General features: G+C 44.8%; 2 protein-coding genes across 2 annotated transcripts; both read left to right on the top strand.

Annotated features, from left to right (window-relative positions):
- The first annotated feature begins 53 nt into the window (after positions 1 to 53).
- Positions 54 to 6,204, top strand: LOC124470435 (coagulation factor XIII A chain-like). The gene is made up of 16 exons (XM_047024316.1): positions 54 to 128; positions 318 to 560; positions 1,014 to 1,196; positions 1,717 to 1,965; positions 2,448 to 2,566; positions 2,661 to 2,768; positions 2,982 to 3,156; positions 3,268 to 3,400; positions 3,560 to 3,663; positions 3,833 to 3,921; positions 4,025 to 4,217; positions 4,554 to 4,729; positions 4,911 to 5,004; positions 5,115 to 5,272; positions 5,416 to 5,552; positions 5,668 to 6,204. The coding sequence occupies exons 2-16, from the start codon at positions 401 to 403 to the stop codon at positions 5,807 to 5,809; spliced, it is 2,220 nt and encodes a 739-aa protein (XP_046880272.1). The 5' UTR covers positions 54 to 128; positions 318 to 400; the 3' UTR covers positions 5,810 to 6,204.
- Positions 6,205 to 10,014: 3,810 nt separating this feature from the next.
- Positions 10,015 to 15,377, top strand: LOC124470441 (coagulation factor XIII A chain-like). Its single transcript, XM_047024326.1, has 15 exons — positions 10,015 to 10,046; positions 10,500 to 10,682; positions 11,203 to 11,451; positions 11,732 to 11,850; positions 11,936 to 12,043; positions 12,258 to 12,432; positions 12,546 to 12,684; positions 12,844 to 12,947; positions 13,113 to 13,201; positions 13,305 to 13,458; positions 13,546 to 13,721; positions 13,903 to 13,996; positions 14,138 to 14,295; positions 14,441 to 14,577; positions 14,689 to 15,377. The coding sequence occupies exons 2-15, from the start codon at positions 10,532 to 10,534 to the stop codon at positions 14,828 to 14,830; spliced, it is 1,995 nt and encodes a 664-aa protein (XP_046880282.1). The 5' UTR covers positions 10,015 to 10,046; positions 10,500 to 10,531; the 3' UTR covers positions 14,831 to 15,377.
- The last annotated feature ends 6,347 nt before the right edge of the window (positions 15,378 to 21,724 follow it).

Below are 21,724 nucleotides of genomic sequence, written 5' to 3'. Positions count from 1 at the left end.
TGTGTGTGTGTGTGTGTGAATGAGGAACTATCTGGGGTTTATAAATCCTTGGTTGGAACTCTGTGGATCACCATTGGAGTGCCTCAGGGATTCAGCAGCTTCATCTCTTCCTTGGAACAATCCAACAGGTGAGTGGGAATCCTCAGTCCTCTTTTGAGCTAGAAAACAACACACTCTGAACCAACTTTGGGCAGAATTAATCTGGTATTTTTTCTTGAAAAGTAATCAAAAACTTTCAGTTAATATGTCATCAAGATATTATCGACAGCACAGTTCTCTGTCACTCACTTTCTCTCATTCTCTCTTTCTACCCTCAGTCTCTTCCACTCTTCCTCCATTCACCATCTCGCCCCACCCCTCGCTACATAGCAGTGTCAGGACCTGTTACTGCCACTTCACCATGAGTCGTCTTGCCAATACCGTACGGGTGCCCTTCGTGACCTCTACTGGGCGTCACAGAATACCACGTCCCCGCTGTAATGCTGAGGTCTACCACATACAGCACTTTGAACCCTTTGGTGGCAAGGAAGGAAAATGGGATCCTACAAAATGTTCAGATGGTAGGGAAAAAAGAAATGTGTTTGTGCATGTGTGACAGCATGTTCCATCACCCCTCAGAACTGCTGACCTCATTACACCTCTTCATCTTCCATCCCTATGGCCCTCCATTCCTCTATTCGTCCAATCTTGCATCTAACTTTTCCCCCCTTCAATTCTGCATCTCTCATTCTTCTATGCTTCATACCACCATCCATATTTTGCTCCACTGTGTTTGAATGATTCTTCAGTTCAACACTTTGCTGCAGCTCAACCCCATTGGCTTTCTGGGCAGCAAGAAAGAGTTCTTCTCACTGTGACCCTCTGGGAAATGAGAGCTGAGGGGCAGCAGTGTTTTTGTGCTGAGGGCAGGGCTTTGGGATCTGCAGCTACTGTCCTGAAACTGCCCGTCTGCCAAACTGGGGCACACACAGGTTTTTGAGAGAGTTAAGTTTAAATTAATGTGTGTGTGTTAGACATTTCCAGCCTCAACGTGGTCACAGTGGACATGTTGCAGAAGATCAACAAGGTGGAGCACCACACCACCAGGTACGACTCCCCCGAGCTCATCATACGCAGGGGACAGGAGTTCTTTGTATCCGTGACCTTCAATCGACCCCTGAGCCCCACCGATAAGTTCCAGCTGGAGTTTATGATTGGTGAGCTGCTCCAGGTGTAGTTGTTCAGCATTAAAATGACATTATGTGGGTGTTTCTGCTGTTCTGCTGTTTAGTAAGAGGACATGTAGAATGATTAACTTGTGTGTTTGACTTGTCTCATGGGTGACACATGTAAGATTCATTCGTTGGTTTTCTGCACTGGAAAACAAAAATCCAACTTAAAATGTAATTTTAAATCAAACTTACTCCAAGTTAGTTGGGCTACAATTAGCATACGTTGTTTGAGTAGAAATATTTGTGTTTACATTGTACAGAATGCTTAATGATTGTTAAACAAAGATGTCAGACCGATACCAGCCAAGCGCTGAATTCACAGGTGCTGATGTGTGTTGTCTTATCTCCAAAGGGAGACTGCTAATGACTCCATCTTGTCTGTGAAGATGTAAATGTCAAGAGCTTCTCCACTTCCCCCCCTCTCATCCTTCTTCTGCCCCCCTTCTCACTCTCCATCTCCTCTACACCCAATTCCCCTCCTCTTCTCCCACCTTCCCATTCCCAGGTGCCAACCCCACAGCCAGTAAAGAATCCATGATTATAGTGCATTTTGACGGTAGCCCCGGCGGGTCATGGACAGGAAGGAGGGTGAGTGAGCAAGGTGCCATGGTGATGCTGGGCATCACTCCAAATCCAAAAGCGCTGGTCGGAAAGTTCCAGACCTGCGTGGCCATCTTGATCCCTAGTGGAATCATCCGGACCAAACGGGACCCCAGCACTGACCTCTACGTGCTGTTCAACGCCTGGTGCCCTGGTCAGTACATCTGAAGTTGTGGTGGTGGGTCAAGAAGTGGGTATCCTCAGTGGTGTAGTTTAGTAAGAGTAGTGAGTATGATGTTTCTCCACTGTTCATCTTACGGTGGACATGCAAATCAAATAGACTAAACCACTCGGAATAGGGAGGGAGTCAGGTAGCTGAGCGGCTAGGGAATCGGGCTTGTGATCAGAAGGTTGCTGGTTCGATTCCTGGCCGTGCAAAATGACGTTGTGTCCTTGGGCAAAGCACTTCACCCTACTTGCCTCGGGGAGAATGTACTTACTGTAAGCCGCTCTGGATAAGAGCGTCTGCTAAAAGACTAAATGTAACGTAATGTAAATGTAATACTCTCATAGCAAATGTTTTGAAATGACCTTGTGGTGATTAAAACGTTGGAACTATATAGTTGTAGACAGTGTCTCCATGAATGAAGAGTACTGACTCTAATCCTGGACTGTGTGTGTGTGTGCTCTCCTTAGATGATGAAGTGTTTCTGAACAACGATACAGACAGGAATGAGTATGTGCTGAATGATCATGGAGTCTTATACATGGGAAATGTTGAGGCTGTGTCACACAGAATGTGGCTCTACGGTCAGGTATATATACACACACACACAGTTATTCAGTTGCCCCAGACACACACAAATACACACCCACAAGCATGACACAGGCTCCCTGTGTGTGTTCCAGTTTGAGCGTGGAGTGCTGGAAGCCTGCATCTACATCCTGGATGCATGTAATATGCCTATTGACAACAGAGGCAACAGCATCTACGTCACCAGGCAGGCATCGGCCATGGTGAGTCAGCACTGGAACATCATACATGGAACATTTTCTTTTAACTTATTTAACATATTACCTTTGTATTTCTGCTACTTCGTTTATGTTGACATGACTTTACGTTGCTTTACCAGATGTAATTCTGTAAATGCTCTGGTACTAGGTATTTGTTGTACGACACACTTTATCAAATGTGACACTTTTTTTTTCTTCACAAAATATTACATGCAGATTAACTCTGAGGACGATGATGGGGTACTAGTGGGACGATGGGACGAAGACTATTCTCTGGGCACGTCTCCTGATCTGTGGACAGGCAGCACACAGATTCTGCTGAAGTACGCCAGCACACGCACACCTGTCCGCTATGGGCAGTGCTGGGTTTTTGCAGGAGTGTTCAACAGCTGTGAGTGGAGCCCTTACACTCAAATGAACGCAGAAAACACACACACGCATCAACGAGTACACACACAGACACAGAAACACTCAAAGCTCTCCTTATCCAACCCCCGCCCAGTCCTGCGCTGTCTGGGAATCCCATCCAGGGTCGTTACAAACTACGGCTCCGCCCATGACAATGACGGCAAAATAAAGATTGAAGTCATCTTCCTCCCCAACGGAGAACGTGACAAAGTCACAGACTCCATCTGGTAGGTCCATCACTTTGTTTATCAGCCATGCATCAACCAGTGATAATTGGACACAGGAAGCTAAAGTATTTTGAAGGTGCTGGCTCACCATTTGTTCTTTGTGCGACTCTGCTCTGCTCCACTCTTCTCCATACTTGATTCTATTCTGTTCTATTCTAGGAACTACCATTGCTGGAATGAGGCGTACATGAGCAGGAGTGATCTGCCTGCAGGTCTAGGAGGCTGGCAGGTAGTAGACGCCACTCCACAGGAGACAGGCAGCGGTAGGACCCCCCCCCCCCCTCCACACACACACACACACACACACACTGACAAACACACAGAGACACAAAGACACACACAGGTTTACCAACACAACAAAACCAACACACACACACACTACTGAGGTGTATAAGTAGATGAAACTATTGTGTGTTTGTGTGTTACTTGCAGGATATTATTGTTGTGGGCCAGCATCAGTCAAGGCCGTCAAAGAGGGTCAGGTCTCTTATCCCTTTGACATGGAGTTTGTCCTCGCTGAGGTGAGGAACACTCTCTAAACAAGGAGACATTACAAAGAGGACAAACAAGAAAACCTCTGATGATGTTTCTCCCTCTCTCCTCTCCTTTCTCCCTCCCCACCAGGTTGCCAGTTATGTGGTGTTCCACAAGCTTGACAAATATGGAGTTTTGACCCCCTTCCACACAGACAAAACCTGTGTGGGAAAGTTGGTCCTCACCAAGTCTGTGGGCAGTGATGAGCCAGCTGACATCACAAATACATACAAGAACCCTGTTCCAGAGGAGATTCAAAGTTTTAAAACTGGGGGTGCAAAGGGTAGTGAAATATGTTTTTGTTGCTTACGAAAACATACTCAAAATGAATACTAGATCATAAAATTTGAAATTAATTATGAGAGTACAACAAACCACGATAGAAAATACAACTCTGACATCACTTAAACATTTTATAAAAACATTGAATCAGTTTTTTACACTTATTTGAAAATGTAAGTGTTTTCATCCCAACAGTAGGGGGTGCAGATGCACCCTCTGCACCCACGGTAAAATCGCCTATGCCCTGTTGGTACGTGGCAGGACTGATGCTCATACACTGATGTGACACACAGATGTTCACACACACACCCTGTCTGACTTTCCCTCTCCTCAATAGGCGTCAGTTATGATAAACCCACCAGTGTTCCAGGAGAGGACTTGGAGAGCGACAACCCTGAGCTGCCAGGAACCACAGTGACAGCGACCATCCTGGTCCAACAAGTCCGGCTTGAGCAGGACTTCACCTTGGCTATTGAGTTTACCAACCTGGGGGGGGTCGAGCTCAAGATACAGGTGGGATGTACTGTGCCAATGTGAATAAATGGACATGTGTAGTATGTGTTTGTACATAAACGTGTTTGTGCATTATGTATATTTGTGTGTATAAAACACACATTGTCTCCATTCTTTTGTTTGTTTGTTCATTCATCAATCCATCCCTGCTTTGATCCAACAAACCATCCATCCACCCCAGGCCAACCTGTCTGGCAGTGTGGCCTTTTATACTGGAGTGCCGTCAGAAAAGTTCAAAGACGAAAACTTGGACGTCACCGTCAGTCCACACACGAGTGAGTGTGAGGCCCTCTGAGTGTGTGTGTGTCAGAGAGAGATTGAGATGATATACATGGAGAAAAACGTTCATCCCCTCCTCTACCCTCGTCCTGCTGTTCTCCTCCAGCTGTGCGTGTCTTCGTGAATGTGTTGGCGGTGGAGTACATGCCCAAGGTCAACTCTCAGTCCAACCTCAACTTCACTTTGGTGGGACGCACCACCGACAACCAGGATTTCGCTACTGTGAAGGCCCTCACTCTGCAGGTCCCTACTCTCAGCATTGAGGTCAGTACACACACACACACTCTCTTGTTTTCTCTTCCTCTCTGGCTCTCTCTCTCTTTTCTGTAACCCCACCCCCACCCCTTTGCTCCATTTCCCTTACTTTCACACACACATTGTGACAATGGTGTATTGTGGGTTCCCAGGTGAGCGAACCCCTCCATTTAGGTCAGGTGACATATGTCACAGTCTGCTTCACCAATCCCTTTACCTTCTCTCTGGACGACGTCTCTATCAGCTGTGAGGGATCTGGCCTCCTGGACTTCAAAATCAAGCAGTACAGGTGACCCCCCCCCCCCCTCTTACACACACATATACAATCGCACGCACATACAACACACATCTTCATAGATATTGTTTCAGCACTGTAACCGCTGTGTGTGTGTATGTGTGCGCAGTGTGATAGCTCCCAAAACCACTATCACCTGGGTCGAGTCGTGCTCTCCGAAGCGGACAGGGAAAAGTCGCCTCTGTGCCTTTCTGGACTGCAACAAGCTCAGACGTGTCAGCGGCATCCTGGACGTTCTCATCCTAGCCTGATTGGTTTGGCAGGAGAAGACCCGCCTACTTGCCCCATGACCCACCAATCAACAGAGAGCAAGGAATGCGAAGCCCAAGTCGCACATGTTATTTTTGTTGTATTCTATTTCCTTGGAATGGCTCCTGCACATTTAATATGCAAAATAACTCATTTCAGGTCACATGTTCCCCGTTCAAATTTAAAAGAACCTGTGGAGGCTATATTGAAAACTACTTTTAGGTTTTGAAAAATAATCTGTCTTTGAAAACAATGCAAACCAAATATTTTATCTTCATAAAATCTTGATCATTTCACAACCTATCTGATCAAATGCTTGTCCTATTATTTTCTTTTAGAATTTGAAAGTAAAATATTTATACAGTGAAAATTACACTCTTCTATTTCCAAATATGAATCCGTGTTTGAAAACATTTTAAGAGAAATGGCAGGATCTGTCAAAACCAGTTTTCTTTATCTTCTATTTTGTTTCTATTATTAATATTTTTTGTAGTAAAAGCTTTGCCCAGCCAATTATGATCAATAAAGAATTCATAAAACTGTCGTGTTACTCTGTTGCTTTTTTGTTGAAGACCTGTCAGTGGCCAATGAGGAGCAGCACTAGAGGGCAATGGACACCATGGGGAAGATGAATGAAAGTGTGTTTGTGTGAATGTGTGTGAGTTTGGTGTGTGTGTGGTGGAGGGGGGGGTTCAGAGGAAGACCAGTGTGCATGAGGCAGATGTTGGCTTCCGAACAACAGTTACTTATTTCAGCTTTAGTCATTTTGTTAATCTGTCGGTGAAAGAGTCAGTGTTTGTTCTGAAATACATCTGATAAACGGGTCTAGGAGCAAATCCTGCAGTGCAGAATTAAACCATATTGGAGTGATTTATGGTTTCTTCACTTTGTGCAATCACCTTCTGCTAAAGGTGATTGATGAAACGTATATTTTCATGTGTTTGCCCTTCTGCCTGTACCTGTATACAACCCATCAATAAAATACATGATGCTGATTTCTCAATGACAGCTTTAGTCCAAATGTAACACTGACCACTGTCCAACATAGACACAGTGTTGTGTGTGTGGATGTGTGTGTGTAAATCAGTTATACAATGCCCCTCAGGCAAAGCTGCATACCTGCAAGTCCCCATTTCTGCCACTAGAGGGCTCGTGCTAACCCTCCAAGCACCATGTGGAACAGAGAGGAGGAAGGCCCAAGTTTGGGATCTCCCACAATGCACCCTCAACCCTCTTTAGTGCATCCCATAAGATGTGATCTAGCTATGAATGGATAGGTGTGAGATGCTTAGAGACAGAGTGTCAGATGGCTGAGCGGTTAGGGAATCGGGCTACCAGTCAGAAGGTTGCTGGTTTGATTCCCAGCCATGCAAAATGACATTTCACGGCCCAAGGACACAACCTTGGCTCAGGGGAAGGTTGGGAATAACGGGGGAATTGCCTTGGGGGAATGTCCCTGTACTTACTGTAAGTCGCTCTGGATGAGAGCATCTACTAAATGTAAATGTCATGCAGGATCAGATTTCCTTCAAAGATGGATTATACTTTGTCCCTGAGAATGACTTGCCAGCAGGATGCCAGTCACATGGTCCTTATTTACTGTAGGAACCCCTCATCTCAGCAGAAACAGAGCAAGAGAAATGCTGACAGCCCACTAAACTATAGCTGGTGTATTGATGTTGCTGAGGGGGCTTTGAGAAGAGGACCAGATTTTAATGTTTTCCAGAGTCACAGAGCAGGCTTGGGGTCTGTTTAGATCACAGCCAGTGAGGCTGAGATGACATGATCCTGGGTCAGTTTATACTCTGACAATTAAAACCCCTCTGTATATCCAGCAGCAGAAGGTCTGTCTGACCCAGGCAGGAAGTGTCAAGAGTGTGAAATTCTCTGTGTTCTAGAATGAGGAACTGTACGATGTCACTGTGACCAGATATCCTGGTGTAGCCATGGCAAACCCATGGCGACCCAGTAGGGGTTGGTTGGCTACAGGGGTTGGTTGGCACACAGCATTTTTGGGGCGTTTTGAACGTCACAGAAACAAAATTGTAACATCCAAAATGTTAGCTTTGTCGACCTGCACTCTTCTACTGTGTTAAAACATCAACAACACAAACTTTTTTGGTGAGGGTAACATTTCTAACATAACAGAATATTGTAAAATAAATGATGCCAGAGAAATATGGCAGACAGTGAATTGTGTGCCAACCGACCCCGGTCCCCCTTACTATAGAGCAGCGATTCCCAACCTCAGGACTGCAGCCCACAAGTGGTCAGCTAGGGTAATGCAGGCGGGCCACCAATGAAAACAGTATGAACAATTTATAAATATCAAAATAATAAGTCAGGTCAACAACGTCCGGTAGCGAGCTTTAAGTTAGTTCCCAAACACAAAATGCGTTCACAAAATGACAGTCAACGATGTAGGACTCTATGATAGGCCTACTGCCCTTCGATCAAAAGGGAAAAGGGGTTCAAGTTGTACGTTTTGAGCTACATCGACAATTACAAAGGTAAAGTTGATCTAACTCGCACAGTAAAAGTAGCTAGCTAGGCTAGCTCTAGCTATCTAGGATTTGAGGCTTGAGGATTTGATGTTAGCTATAGGCTAGCTAACAATTTTTAGCAACATTTGAATTTACTCAATTATTTGTCAGCTTGCTGGCTGGTCTTAATCTTAACTCACATAAATAATTGGTCTGTCATATTTGATCACTATGGATAATGTAATGTTGTCAGTTTCTAACAAAAATCTGGAAACGGTAGAGATACCAAAAGTCACATTTGTAACTTCACGGAAGTTCTGGACCTGGCTTGGCTGTGGTACTGTAGCTAGCTAAGCAGGTTAGCCTACCTCTCTTTACAACATGTGCTTACTGTGGCGCTAATGGACACTTTGCCTTCTTTGATCGCTCAAACAATTTCTGCCGTGAAAGCGAACTGTTTGGCTCATGTGATGTTGTTAAACATGTGTGATAAGCGCAAAGTTAAGATGTTGTCAATCCTTACTGTTTCTGAAAAGACTCTGTAGCCAGGGCCGGAAAGGGAAACAGGGTATATATATATGAGAGAGAATGAGAGAGAGACAGAGCGTGTACAGTGTACAGTATATAAAAGTTAAGGATTAGAATGATAACAACTGTAATAAACATCAAAGAAATGTAACAGTTCTCTAACAAAGAAAAGGATAATAATTAGCCTACTCTTTATTTAGCAGACTTTATTAAACACGTTAGATGTGTCATATATTTGTGGATAATCACTTGACTTTCATAGTTTGGCAGACAAACACGTAACCTTGAGGAACACTCAGTTCCAGAGCTAAATGACTTAATACCAGAGTATTTAAATAATCCACCATTAAATTAGATCAATAGTGTGGAAATATAATCATAGATTTGTGAAGAATTAGACCTACTGTGGAAAATCATCTGCGAGTATCTTGGATTGTACGGGTTGTGACAAAATGGACATCTGGTCATATTGTGAGATTCAAAGACTGTAATGATTTGATGTAATAATTAATAAACCTTTTAAAATGACTGTGCTTCTCATTCAAGGTCAAGGCCACCTCAAGTAAATCCCAGTCAGCATTTTCTACCTCACTTCCTCTCCAATGGGGGACATGGTCAGTGTGTGTGTGTGTTTATGTGTGTGTGTGTGTGTGTGTGTGTGGGTGTGTGTGTGTGTGTGTGTGTGTGTGAATGAGGAACTATCTGGGGTTTATAAATCCTTGGTTGGAACTCTGTGGATCACCATTGGAGTGCCTCAGGGATTCAGCAGCTTCATCTCTTCCTTGGAACAATCCAACAGGTGAGTGGGAATCCTCAGTCCTCTTTTGAGCTAGAAAACAACACACTCTGAACCAACTTTGGGCAGAATTAATCTGGTATTTTTTCTTGAAAAGTAATCAAAAACTTTCAGTTAATATCTCATCAAGATATTATCGACAGCACAGTTCTCTGTCACTCACTTTCTCTCATTCTCTCTTTCTACCCTCAGTCTCTTCCACTCTTCCTCCATTCACCACCTCACCCCACCCCTCTCTACATAGCAGTGTCAGGACCTGTTACTGCCATTTCACCATGAGTTGTCATGCCAATACCAAGCGGGTGCCCTTCGTGACCTCTGGGCGTCACAGAATACAACGTCCCCGCTGTAATGCTAAGATCTCCACACCACAGGAATTTGAACACTTTGTTGACAAGGAAGGAACATGGGATCCTACAATATATTCAGATGGTAGGAAAAAAAGAAATGTGTTTGTGCATGTGTGACAGCATGTTCCATCACCCCTCAGAACTGCTGACCTCATTACACCTCTTCATCTTCCATCCCTATGGCCCTCCATTCCTCTATTCGTCCAATCTTGCATCTAACTTTTCCCCCCTTCAATTCTGCATCTCTCATTCTTCTATGCTTCATACCACCATCCATATTTTGCTCCACTGTGTTTGAATGATTCTTCAGTTCAACACTTTGCTGCAGCTCAACCCCATTGGCTTTCTGGGCAGCAAGAAAGAGTTCTTCTCACTGTGACCCTCTGGGAAATGAGAGCTGAGGGGCAGCAGTGTTTTTGTGCTGAGGGCAGGGCTTTGGGATCTGCAGCTACTGTCCTGAAACTGCCCGTCTGCCAAACTGGGGCACACACAGGTTTTTGAGAGAGTTAAGTTTAAATTAATGTGTGTGTGTTAGACATTTCCAGCCTCAACGTGGTCACAGTGGACATGTTGCAGAAGATCAACAAGGTGGAGCACCACACCACCAGGTACGACTCCCCCGAGCTCATCATACGCAGGGGACAGGAGTTCTTTGTATCCGTGACCTTCAATCGACCCCTGAGCCCCACCGATAAGTTCCAGCTGGAGTTTATGATTGGTGAGCTGCTCCAGGTGTAGTTGTTCAGCATTAAAATGACATTATGTGGGTGTTTCTGCTGTTCTGCTGTTTAGTAAGAGGACATGTAGAATGATTAACTTGTGTGTTTGACTTGTCTCATGGGTGACACATGTAAGATTCATTCGTTGGTTTTCTGCACTGGAAAACAAAAATCCAACTTAAAATGTAATTTTAAATCAAACTTACTCCAAGTTAGTTGGGCTACAATTAGCATACGTTGTTTGAGTAGAAATATTTGTGTTTACATTGTACAGAATGCTTAATGATTGTTAAACAAAGATGTCAGACCGATACCAGCCAAGCGCTGAATTCACAGGTGCTGATGTGTGTTGTCTTATCTCCAAAGGGAGACTGCTAATGACTCCATCTTGTCTGTGAAGATGTAAATGTCAAGAGCTTCTCCACTTCCCCCCCTCTCATCCTTCTTCTGCCCCCCTTCTCACTCTCCATCTCCTCTACACCCAATTCCCCTCCTCTTCTCCCACCTTCCCATTCCCAGGTGCCAACCCCACAGCCAGTAAAGAATCCATGATTATAGTGCCTTTTGACGGTAGCCCCGGCGGGTCATGGACAGGAAGGAGGGTGAGTGAGCAAGGTGCCATGGTGATGCTGGGCATCACTCCAAATCCAAAAGCGCTGGTCGGAAAGTTCCAGACCTGCGTGGCCATCTTGATCCCTAGTGGAATCATCCGGACCAAACGGGACCCCAGCACTGACCTCTACGTGCTGTTCAACGCCTGGTGCCCTGGTCAGTACATCTGAAGTTGTGGTGGTGGGTCAAGAAGTGGGTATCCTCAGTGGTGTAGTTTAGTAAGAGTAGTGAGTATGATGTTTCTCCACTGTTCATCTTACAGTGGACCTAAATACAAATCACGTAGAGTAAACCACTCAGAATACTCTCATAGCAAATGTTTTGAAATGACCTTGTAGTGATTAAGATGTTGGAACTATATAGTTGTAGACAGTGTCTCCATGAATAAAGAGTACTGACTCTAATCCTGGACTGTGTGTGTGTGTGCTCTCCTTAGATGATGAAGTGTTTCTGAACAACGATACAGACAGGAATGAGTATGTGCTGAATGATCATGGAGTCTTATACCAAGGAGACGTTGATGTGAAGTCGCACAGAATGTGGCTCTACGGTCAGGTATATACACACACTTATTCAGTTGCCCAGACACACACAAATACACACCCACAAGCATGACAGAGGGTCCCTGTGTGTGTTCCAGTTTGAGCGTGGAGTGCTGGAAGCCTGCATCTACATCCTGGATGCATGTAATATGCCTATTGACAACAGAGGCAACAGCATCTACGTCACCAGGCAGGCATCGGCCATGGTGAGTCAGCACTGGAACATCATACATGGAACATTTTCTTTTAACTTATTTAACATATTACCTTTGTATTACTGCTACTTCGTTTATGTTGACATGACTTTACGTTGCTTTATCAGATGTCATTCTGTAAATGCTCTGGTACTAGGTATTTGTTGTACAACACATTTGATCAAATGTGACAAAAGCTTTTCTTTTCACAAAACATTACATGCAGATTAACTCAGAGGATGATGATGGGGTACTAGTGGGACGATGGGACGAAGACTATTCTCTGGGCACGTCTCCTAATCTGTGGACAGGCAGCACACAGATTCTGCTGAAGTACGCCAGCACACGCACACCTGTCCGCTACGGGCAGTGCTGGGTTTTTGCAGGAGTGTTCAACACCTGTGAGTGGAGCCCTTACACTCAAATGAACGCAGAAAACACACACACACGCATCAACAAGTATACACACAGACACAGAAACACTCAAAGCTCTCCTTATCCAACCCCCGCCCAGTCCTGCGCTGTCTGGGAATCCCATCCAGGGTCATTACAAACTACGGCTCCGCCCATGACAATGACGGCAACATGAGGATTGACCTCATCTTCCTTCCCGATGGACAACCTGACTATTTCAACACAAGGGACTCCATCTGGTAGGTCCATCTCTCTGTCACTCAGCCATGCATCAACCGATGATAATAGGGCACAGGAAGAAAACGTATTTTGAATGTGCTGGCTCTCCATGTGTTCTTTGTTCTACTCTGCTCTGCTCATCTCTTCTCCATTCTTGATTCTATTCTGTTATATTCAAGGAACTTCCATTGCTGGAATGAGGCGTACATGAGCAGGAGTGATCTGCCTGCAGGTCTAGGAGGCTGGCAGGTAGTAGACGCCACTCCACAGGAGACAAGCAGCGGTAGGACCCCCCCCCCCCACACACACACACACACACACACACTTACAAACACACAGAGACACAAATACACACACAGGTGCACCAACATTAAAACAAACAGAGACACACACACTACTGAGGTGTATAAGTAGATGAAACTATTGTGTGTTTGTGTGTAACTTGCAGGATATTATCGTTGTGGGCCAGCATCAGTCAAGGCCATCAAGGATCGTCAGCTCTCTTATCCCTTTGACATGAAGTTTGTCTTCGCTGAGGTGAGGAACACTCTCTAAACAAGGACACATTACAAAGAGGACAAACAAGAAAACCTTTAATGATGTTTCTCCCTCTCTCCTCTTCTTTCTCCCTCCCCACCAGGTTGCCAGTGTTGTGGTGTTCAAAAAGCGTGATAAATCTGGGGTTTTGACCACCTTCTACACAGACAAAACCAGTGTGGGAAAGTTGATCCTCACCAAGTCTGTGGGCAGTGATGAGCCAGCTGACATCACAAATACATACAAGAACCCTGTTGGTACGTGGCAGGACTGATGCTCATACACTAATGTGACACATAGATGTTCACACACACACCCTGTCTGACTTTCTCTCTCCTCAATAGGCGTCAGTTATGATAAACCCACCAGTGTTCCAGGAGAGGACTTGGAGAGCGACAACCCTGAGCTGCCAGGAACCACAGTGACAGCGACCATCCTGGTCCAACAAGTCCGGCTTGAGCAGGACTTCACCTTGGCTATTGAGTTTACCAACCTGGGGGGGGTCGAGCTCAAGATACAGGTGGGATGTACTGTGCCAATGTGAATAAATGGACATGTGTAGTATGTGTTTGTACATAAACGTGTTTGTGCATTATGTATATTTGTGTGTATAAAACACACATTGTCTCCATTCTTTTGTTTGTTTGTTCATTCATCAATCCATCCCTGCTTTGATCCAACAAACCATCCATCCATCCCAGGCCAACCTGTCTGGCAGTGTGGCCTTTTATACTGGAGTGCCGTCAGAAAAGTTCAAAGACGAAAACTTGGATGTCACCGTCAGTCCACACACAAGTGAGTGTGAGGCCCTCTGAGTGTGTGTGTGTCAGAGAGAGATTGAGATGATATACATGGAGAAAAACCTTCATCCCCTCCTGTTCCTCCTCTCCCCTCCTCCTCTCCCTCCTCTCCCCTTGTCCTGCTGTTCTCCTCCAGCTGTGCGTGTCTTCGTGAATGTGTTGGCGGTGGAGTACATGCCCAAGGTCAACTCTCATTCCAACCTCAACTTCACTTTGTTGGGACACACCACCGACAACCAGGACTTCGCTACTGTGAAGGCCCTCACTCTGCAGGTCCCTACTCTCAGCATTGAGGTCAGTACACACACATACACACTCTCTTGCTTTCTCTTCCTCTCTGGCTCTCTCTCTCTTTTCTGTAACCCCACCCCCACCCCTTTGCTCCATTTCCTTTTCTTTCACACACACATTGTGACAATGGTGTATTGTGGGTTCCCAGGTGAGCGAACCCCCCCGTCTGGGTGAGGCGATGTATGTCGCAGTCTGCTTCACCAATCCCTTCACCTTCTCTCTGGACAACGTCTCTATCAGCTGTGAGGGATCTGGCCTCCTGGACTTCAAAATCAAGCAGTACAGGTGACCCCCCCCCTCACACACACACATACATTCGCACGCACATACAACACACATCTTCATAGACATTGTTTCAGCACTGTAAACACTGTGTGTGTGTGTGTGTGTGCACAGTGTGATAGCTCCCAACACCACTGTCACCTGGGTCGAGTCGTGCCGTCCGAAGTGGACAGGGAAAAGTCGCCTCTGCGCCTTTCTGGACTGCAACAAGCTCAGCCGTGTCTGTGGCGTCCTGGACGTTCTCATCCGAGCCTGATTGGCTTGGCAGGAGAGAACCCGCCTACTTGCCCCTTTACCCCCTTGACCCACCAATCAACAGAGAGCAAGGAATGCGACGCCAAGTAGCACATGTTATTTTTGTTGCAGATTCTATTTCCTTGGAATGAAAATACGCAAAACAACTCATTTCAAGTCACATGTTCCCCATTAAAATTTAAATGAACCTGTGGAGGCTATATTGAAAACTACGTTCAGGTTTTGAAAAATAATCTGTCTTTGAAAACAATGCAAACCAAATATTTTAGCTTCATAGAATCTTGATAATTTCACAACCTATCTGATCAAATGCTTTTCCTATTATACTCTTTTTGAATTTGAAACTAATATGTTTAGACAGTGAAAATTATGCTTTTCTATTTCCAAATATGAATCTGTCTTTGAAAACATTTGGCAATGCTCTCAAAACCAGTAGAAACCTTGGTCTCTTACATAATCATTTTGATTATTTTCTGCTTCATTGCATTTATTAGTATATGTTTTAATAAAAGCTTTGCTCAGCCAATTTTGATCAATAAAGCATTCATAAAATCATGACACTGTTGTGTTACTCTGTTGCTTTTTTGTTGAAACCTGTCAGTGGCCAATGAGGAGCAGCACTAGAGGGCAATGGACACCATGGGGAAGATGAATGAAAGTGTGTTTGTGAGTTAGGTGGGGGAGGGGCGGGGGGGTCAGAGGAAAACAGGCCAGTGAGCATGAGGAAGAGGCTCATGGATGATTTCTTGCAACGGGTACTTCTCTCAGCTTTAATCATTTTGTTAATCTGGCCGTTACACAGTGAAACAGCCACTGATACAGATAAAGATTTACTTGAACCATTTGTGCTTTACCTGTTTGAATATAAAAAACGTTAAACTGATGGTTAAAGCAGATCAAGTTGTGTACGCTCACTTTATTATGCAACTCACATAACACATAAGAGTATGTGTACCTGGGGAAGCTCAACCAGTGTCACACTGAATAAAGTCAGTGGTGCAACAACAACCATCCTCACATTTGGGTCCCGGGCAATGTACTTGCTAAATGTAAAACCCAATAGTTAAGATAATCAAAAGAGAAAGACCCTTACACACAGACCTGCCTTTGTAATTAGATGTATAGTTCATAGGTCGTATTTCTGTGTCTGTTGGTCCTGTGTTTTTTTGTTCTGGCCATTCTGCAAAGTCCTTAGCCTCTGCAGAATTGAACAGTACAAAGTGTGCTATCAAAGCTGAAGTCAGTGGATTTTTGTCTTTGACAATGTGTGCATGTGTCACGTGTTAAGGGATAGAAAAAACAATCATGATAATACACAAGCCAGTGTCATTCAGAATGTTTCTCTTCTTGTGGTATTTTCTTGTTTTAAAGTCTCACCAGGCTCCACTATTTAAATAGGTAGATAAAGATTTAACACAGACCTTTGTTTGTGTTGTTGATTGCCCCAGACTCTATTTGGGACATTGGGCTGAGTTTCACCCCCTGCCCTCAATCGAGCTGCTGGCTGACCCTACAGATGTCTCTGTTGCTACTTGAGCCCTACAGCAACACTTCCTATAGAAACACAAACTAGCAACAGCTCTACTAAAACCACATACACAGCATCAGGATACTGTAACTGTAACTATTCTTCCTCTCCTTACACCTTTTCCTTTCATCTTCTCTTTTCTCCAGTCCTCTCTTCTTATATATTTGTCATCTCTACTCTGCGCTCCCCCTCTCCACCCCTCATCCCTCCCAGGCCAGTTGGTAGAGCAACTCTTCCTGTCAGCTGACCTTTATGTTGATGGTGGCCACGCCCACCATTATGACAAGAGCCTCTGTCTACCCGACTTCCTTCGCTTCTCCTTCTACTCCAGGAAGAGAGGAAGTGTGTATGTGACACTAAAACCATTTCAATACATATCTGAGTGATAATAAAGTTCATTATATTACACAAGCCCTGTCGCTCTCCCGGTGTTCCCTAAACTGTTAGCTGTGTTTGTCCACAGGGCTGGTAGCCTTTGAGAAACCTGAAAGGGAAGTTCAGTGTGGATCTAAAACAACCAGTGGTGAGAGGTTGTTACTGCAGGTTTCTTACACAAACAGGAGGTTCTGCCATGTTTTATCTACTGACATACTCGAACCTGGGTTAAATACATTCAGTAGATACAGTACAGTATCTTAAATATTGCACCTCTGGTACTATCTTGTAAGCCAGACCACACTAGATGTTTTGTGTTCCTCCCCTCCCATATTCCTGGTTCCTTCTGTGTCCTCTCACAGAGTACAGCTGATGTGCACACTGTCCTGGGGAACCAGATCACATCACTGTGCTCAAGCAGCATGCCTTAGATGGACGGGGGTGGGTTAGTTATGGTGCGCACACTTTGTTAATTATTTCCACTTGATCAAGTGGAGAGTGACTTATGTGTTTTAGCAGGAAACACACGAGATGTTCACAGATGCCTTTTCAACCGAGACAGGCGATGATAAGACACTCATACATATTTAACATGTGTTCAACTTCTGCAAAAAGTGATTGATAAAACACATTTTGTTTTCTAATTGTGATTTTGGCCTTCTACCTGTATCAGCTTAGCTGTACCTTTACTCAACCCATCAACATTTCTCTATGACAGCTTTGCTCCAAAGGTAACACTTACCCCTGTCCAATATACACATAGTGTTGTGTGTGTGAATGTGTGTTTGAGTTATAAAATGCCCTTCAGGCCAAGGTGCACAGCTGCAAGTCCCCATTTCTGCCACTAGAGGGCTCTTGCTCACCCTCCAAGCACCATGTGGAACAGAGAGGAGGAAGGCCCAAGTTTGGGATCTCCCACAATGCACCCTCAACCCTCCTTCTTCCAAGGAAGAAATATTTCGTCCATCCCATAAGATGTGATCTAGCTATGAATGGATAGGTGTGAGATGTGTAGAGAGAAACAGGCTGCCACCTGTCCTGTCATGTAGGATCAGATTTCCTTCCATGAGGGCAGGATGGTGGTAAGGAAACTTGCAAGGAAAGGAGAGAGAGAAGGGAGGAAAGAAAGAATATCAGTGTCCAGCTTTACTTATAACTGGCACCATCTTACAAGTTGAACTAAATCAAAGTAGCTAACGGTAACAGTGCATCAACAGTTTTACCCACCTGGTACTCCAGCCAGTATAGTTCCTGGCTGGTTTCTATTGTTGACTAAACACAGTATGCGGATCCATGAATGTATCTGGTTACAGATGTAGGGTTGTGTGGTTGTCCTGTAGAAGGTGTTCTACAGTGGAGACACCTGACACTAGTGAGGCTGTTCCTGTGGGGGTGGCACCCTGCTGGTGGTGGAGGTGAAGGTTCCTATACGTTCTGTCACTGGAGATGCATGATGCTAGGTTTAGTGTTCAGTATATGTACCTCGGCTTGCTGGAGGAAGTGTGTGGTTACTTGCTGCTATGATCATCTGATGCTGTTGCCGTGGCAGCAGGTTGAGAGATTGCCCCGGTCAGCCATCCTTTAACAGATGTGGAATCACTACTTCAGCTCTGGATGACCATCTTGACATCTTCGACGGTCATGTCACACACAGACACACACAAAGACACCCACACACACAGATATATACAAAATGAATGCAAAGTAATGCGTAAACACACTCAAACACACACACACACAAACAGCAACCATCGAACTGACAGAGCAGCAGCTTCTATTCCAGCTACAGGTCAATCATTTACTGCTGCTGATAGTTGGCCAGGGACACAGACTTGGACACTATCATTTTCCCATATGAGAGGCTGAGTTGGTGTGTGTTGTGGGGTTGTTTACTAGGAGTCGATATTCTACTATTGGCCAGGGTGGTGGGAAAGGGGGGCAGAAAGGTCAACTACTGGACAGAGAAAGAGAAAGAGAGAGAGAGAGAGAGAGAGAGAGAGAGAGAGAGAGAGAGAGAGAGAGAGAGAGAGAGAGAGAGAGAGAGAGAGGAGAGAGAGAGAGAGGGAGAGAGAGGGAGAGAGAGAGAGAGAGAGAGAGAGAGAGAGAGAGAGAGAGAGAGAGAGAGAGAGAGAGAGAGGGGAGAGAGAGGGAGAGAGAGAGAGAGAGAGAGAGAGAGAGAGAGAGAGAGAGGGGAGAGAGAGGGAGAAGGATGGACAATCAGTTACCTAGACAGACCAGCCGATGGACAGAACAGACAGGCTCAGAGATCCAAACAGAAAGAACTCTACAGTAGAGTAGCCAGGCTACCAGACAGGCAGCAAGGCAGGCAGCCAGGCAAGGCAAGGCAGGTCAGAGCTAAAAGCACTTCAGCACTCCAAACTATTTGGATCCCTTGACAGGGCAGAAGAGAGCTTCATGTTACTACCTCAGTCTGTCCCTCCTCTCTCACCTCTCTCTTCATTTCTCCTGTTTTCTTTCTCATTATCTTTTCCCCCTCTCTTTAAATCTGTACTGGGAAGATGGGCCAGGCCAGTCTCTGCCAGGTCTTAGCAGGGTCCTCTTGGGGATGTGTCTTTGGTCAGGGTGTTACCCTGAGGTGAGAGGTCAAGAAGCTCTGTTAACCATTTATTTCCCTGTACGGGTCTCTAGTTCCAGTGTCTGGCTGGGACAGGTTTCTAGTTCCAATCCCTATCTAGTACACCTTTTGTACCCTCAAGGTGGCACAAAGACGAGAGAAAAACTTTTTTTTTTTTTTTAAGCTACAAATTATATCTTCTTTAAAATGTAATTTAAAAAGCTCGACTTCATAAAAGAATTGCCTTGTAAGAACAGCCTGTACAAGTTGCCCAGCATGCACAGTGGGTCTGTGTTCAGGCAGGCAGGCTGTTTTGGAGCAGTGGAGGCAGCAATGGAAGGCAAACAACTGTTACCTACAAATCATCAGTCACCATTGGAAACCGGTTTTTCTCCCCCTCCACTCCCCTCCCCGCGTTGTTATCTCTTCATTGACTGTGGAGCTCAAACTACACCCCACACCCCCCCCAAAAGAAAAAAAAAGAAGCAAAGACGCAAAACAGCGCGCTACAAAGTTTTCACCGAAAAGTTTGACTACTTTGAGAATATGGAGATCAAGTCAGAAACACATTTTAGACATTCGAGTAGATGGGAGGAGAGTATAGGCCTACGTGGGAGTCTGCTCGACTCAGTCTCAGCCAGTTGAGCAAGAGATCCGCATATCGTTGTCATCCCCCACACCACCAACAGGTGTTGAACTCATGTGACTAGTCTCATGTCATTCAAACATTCAAATACAACAGGTTTTCATCGACGGAATCACATTGATTATGAACTAACTTAACGTTCAATTGATTGAAATTTGAGTCGATGGTTAGTTTTCCTGAAAGTGGATTGGAGATGCGGCATGTCGGTCGCTTCCTCCCACTGCTCGCATACGATGGATGAATCCACCCTTTTGTTGCTGTCGAAGTGGCAAGATGGTTTGTTCCTTGGCAACCGGGACCGATGTCATGGTTACGTACAATAAATAACATCACACAAACTTTATGTAGGCTAGTTTGGAGACTGCGCAAGAACCACCGACGAATATCAACTTTACTGCGCGCGTTGAGTCTTATTGATTTGGGGAAGCCGTTAAATCCACTTCGCTCTGTATACATCAGAGCAAATATAGGCTACAGCAATTTCCTACCGCTTTGATCTTGTATTGTCTAGAGCTACCAACTATTTTGAACTGATCAACTAACTTACGTTGACCTATAAAGTTTTGGTCCTTGGTGAATAGTAGGCTACTTTGCTTTGAGAATTTTAACCTAAAAATACCCTGTACCCAGAATTGGAGACATAGGTGTAGCCTACATTGCTGGACATAATATATTCTGCTTTCCCGAAATGCACTTACCTTTTGAAGTGTCACATTTGTTTTTAGAGCCGAGAATGAGTTAATTGTTTGTCAACAGTTTAATTTAAATTTGAAAGTAAACCATTGAGAGTTAAGCAATTGATTACATTATAGTAGTGAATATATCTCATCTGGTCCATCGTGAGATTGCCATTCTGCGAGTAGTGTGCGTAAGGCCTACTAAAGATCAACGTTGTTGAAACTATTCGTGTGGTGTGTGATGGTTTGTGATCTTAAGCTACATGGTGGCAGTCCATATATTAACTTATTTGATAGGGTTCTTAGAATGTTATAAGATAGGCTACATTTTGTAAATGTATTAGACACACGTTGTCCTCAATATCAGTTACACAAATATAATACACAGTAATATAAATGCGATTATGAAAGAAAGAAAAAACAGGCTACTTGATAGTTTAAAGCTAGCATTCACAGCTGCATCCAACTCTATCTCTGCAAAGTCGCTGGGAGGTTCCAGGCTCCTGTGTTGCCTGCGGGCTCGGGCGGGGAGGGGATGTGGCGGCCAACAGTGATGGGACTGGGAGGGGTCTGAGTATCTGTGGATGAGGGGCCTGCAGGAATGCGGGAGTAAATCAGAAGTAGCAGAAGAAACTAAATGTAACAACTGTAACTAGTTTATATGAAGGCAGAAAAAGTCTGAATGGACTTCATCAACCCATACAACGTGGAATACTTCACAAACATCATATCGTTTGAGTAGCCAACACAGTCATTTGGAAAAGCTATTTATATACCAAAAGCATCTGCCCCCCCCCCCCCCCCCCAACACACACGGCTCGAGGTCGTTACTAACACCGTGAGTCAACTGCTTTTCGTGATGTTGATCAACAGGGTTCTAGAACGTTAAGAAAGAACTGAAAATTCGGCGTGTAAATTCTACACTATCACCGAGCGCATACACTTCCTTTTCTCTACACACATTTTCTCTGAAGCAGCCGGAGAAAAATCGAGGGTACCACGCCGTCCTCCACCTCGATAAAACTTTTTTTCTCTCACCCCCCTCCCTTTCCTTCTCTTCCCTCCCTGTTCTCTTTAGCCAGTCAGAGAGGTTC

The sequence above is a fragment of the Hypomesus transpacificus genome, chromosome 8, assembly GCF_021917145.1.
Source record: "Hypomesus transpacificus isolate Combined female chromosome 8, fHypTra1, whole genome shotgun sequence".
In the NCBI taxonomy this organism is placed as follows: domain Eukaryota; kingdom Metazoa; phylum Chordata; class Actinopteri; order Osmeriformes; family Osmeridae; genus Hypomesus; species Hypomesus transpacificus.
The sequence above is the reverse complement of the archived record's forward strand: the minus strand, read 5'-3'. Positions and strand labels throughout refer to the sequence as shown.

What these genes read in the sequence shown, in the direction of transcription:
- LOC124470441 (XM_047024326.1), top strand. Translation starts at nt 10,532, where the DNA reads ATGTTGCAGAAGATCAACAAGGTGGAGCACCACACCACCAGGTACGAC. An exon ending in GGGTCGAGCTCAAGATACAG is followed by an intron (nt 13,722 to 13,902) that starts GTGGGATGTACT and finishes CATCCATCCCAG; the next exon opens with GCCAACCTGTCTGGCAGTGT. An exon ending in TTCAAAATCAAGCAGTACAG is followed by an intron (nt 14,578 to 14,688) that starts GTGACCCCCCCC and finishes GTGTGTGCACAG; the next exon opens with TGTGATAGCTCCCAACACCA.
- LOC124470435 (XM_047024316.1), top strand. Translation starts at nt 401, where the DNA reads ATGAGTCGTCTTGCCAATACCGTACGGGTGCCCTTCGTGACCTCTACT. An exon ending in GAATGTGGCTCTACGGTCAG is followed by an intron (nt 2,567 to 2,660) that starts GTATATATACAC and finishes TGTGTGTTCCAG; the next exon opens with TTTGAGCGTGGAGTGCTGGA. An exon ending in AAAGTCACAGACTCCATCTG is followed by an intron (nt 3,401 to 3,559) that starts GTAGGTCCATCA and finishes GTTCTATTCTAG; the next exon opens with GAACTACCATTGCTGGAATG.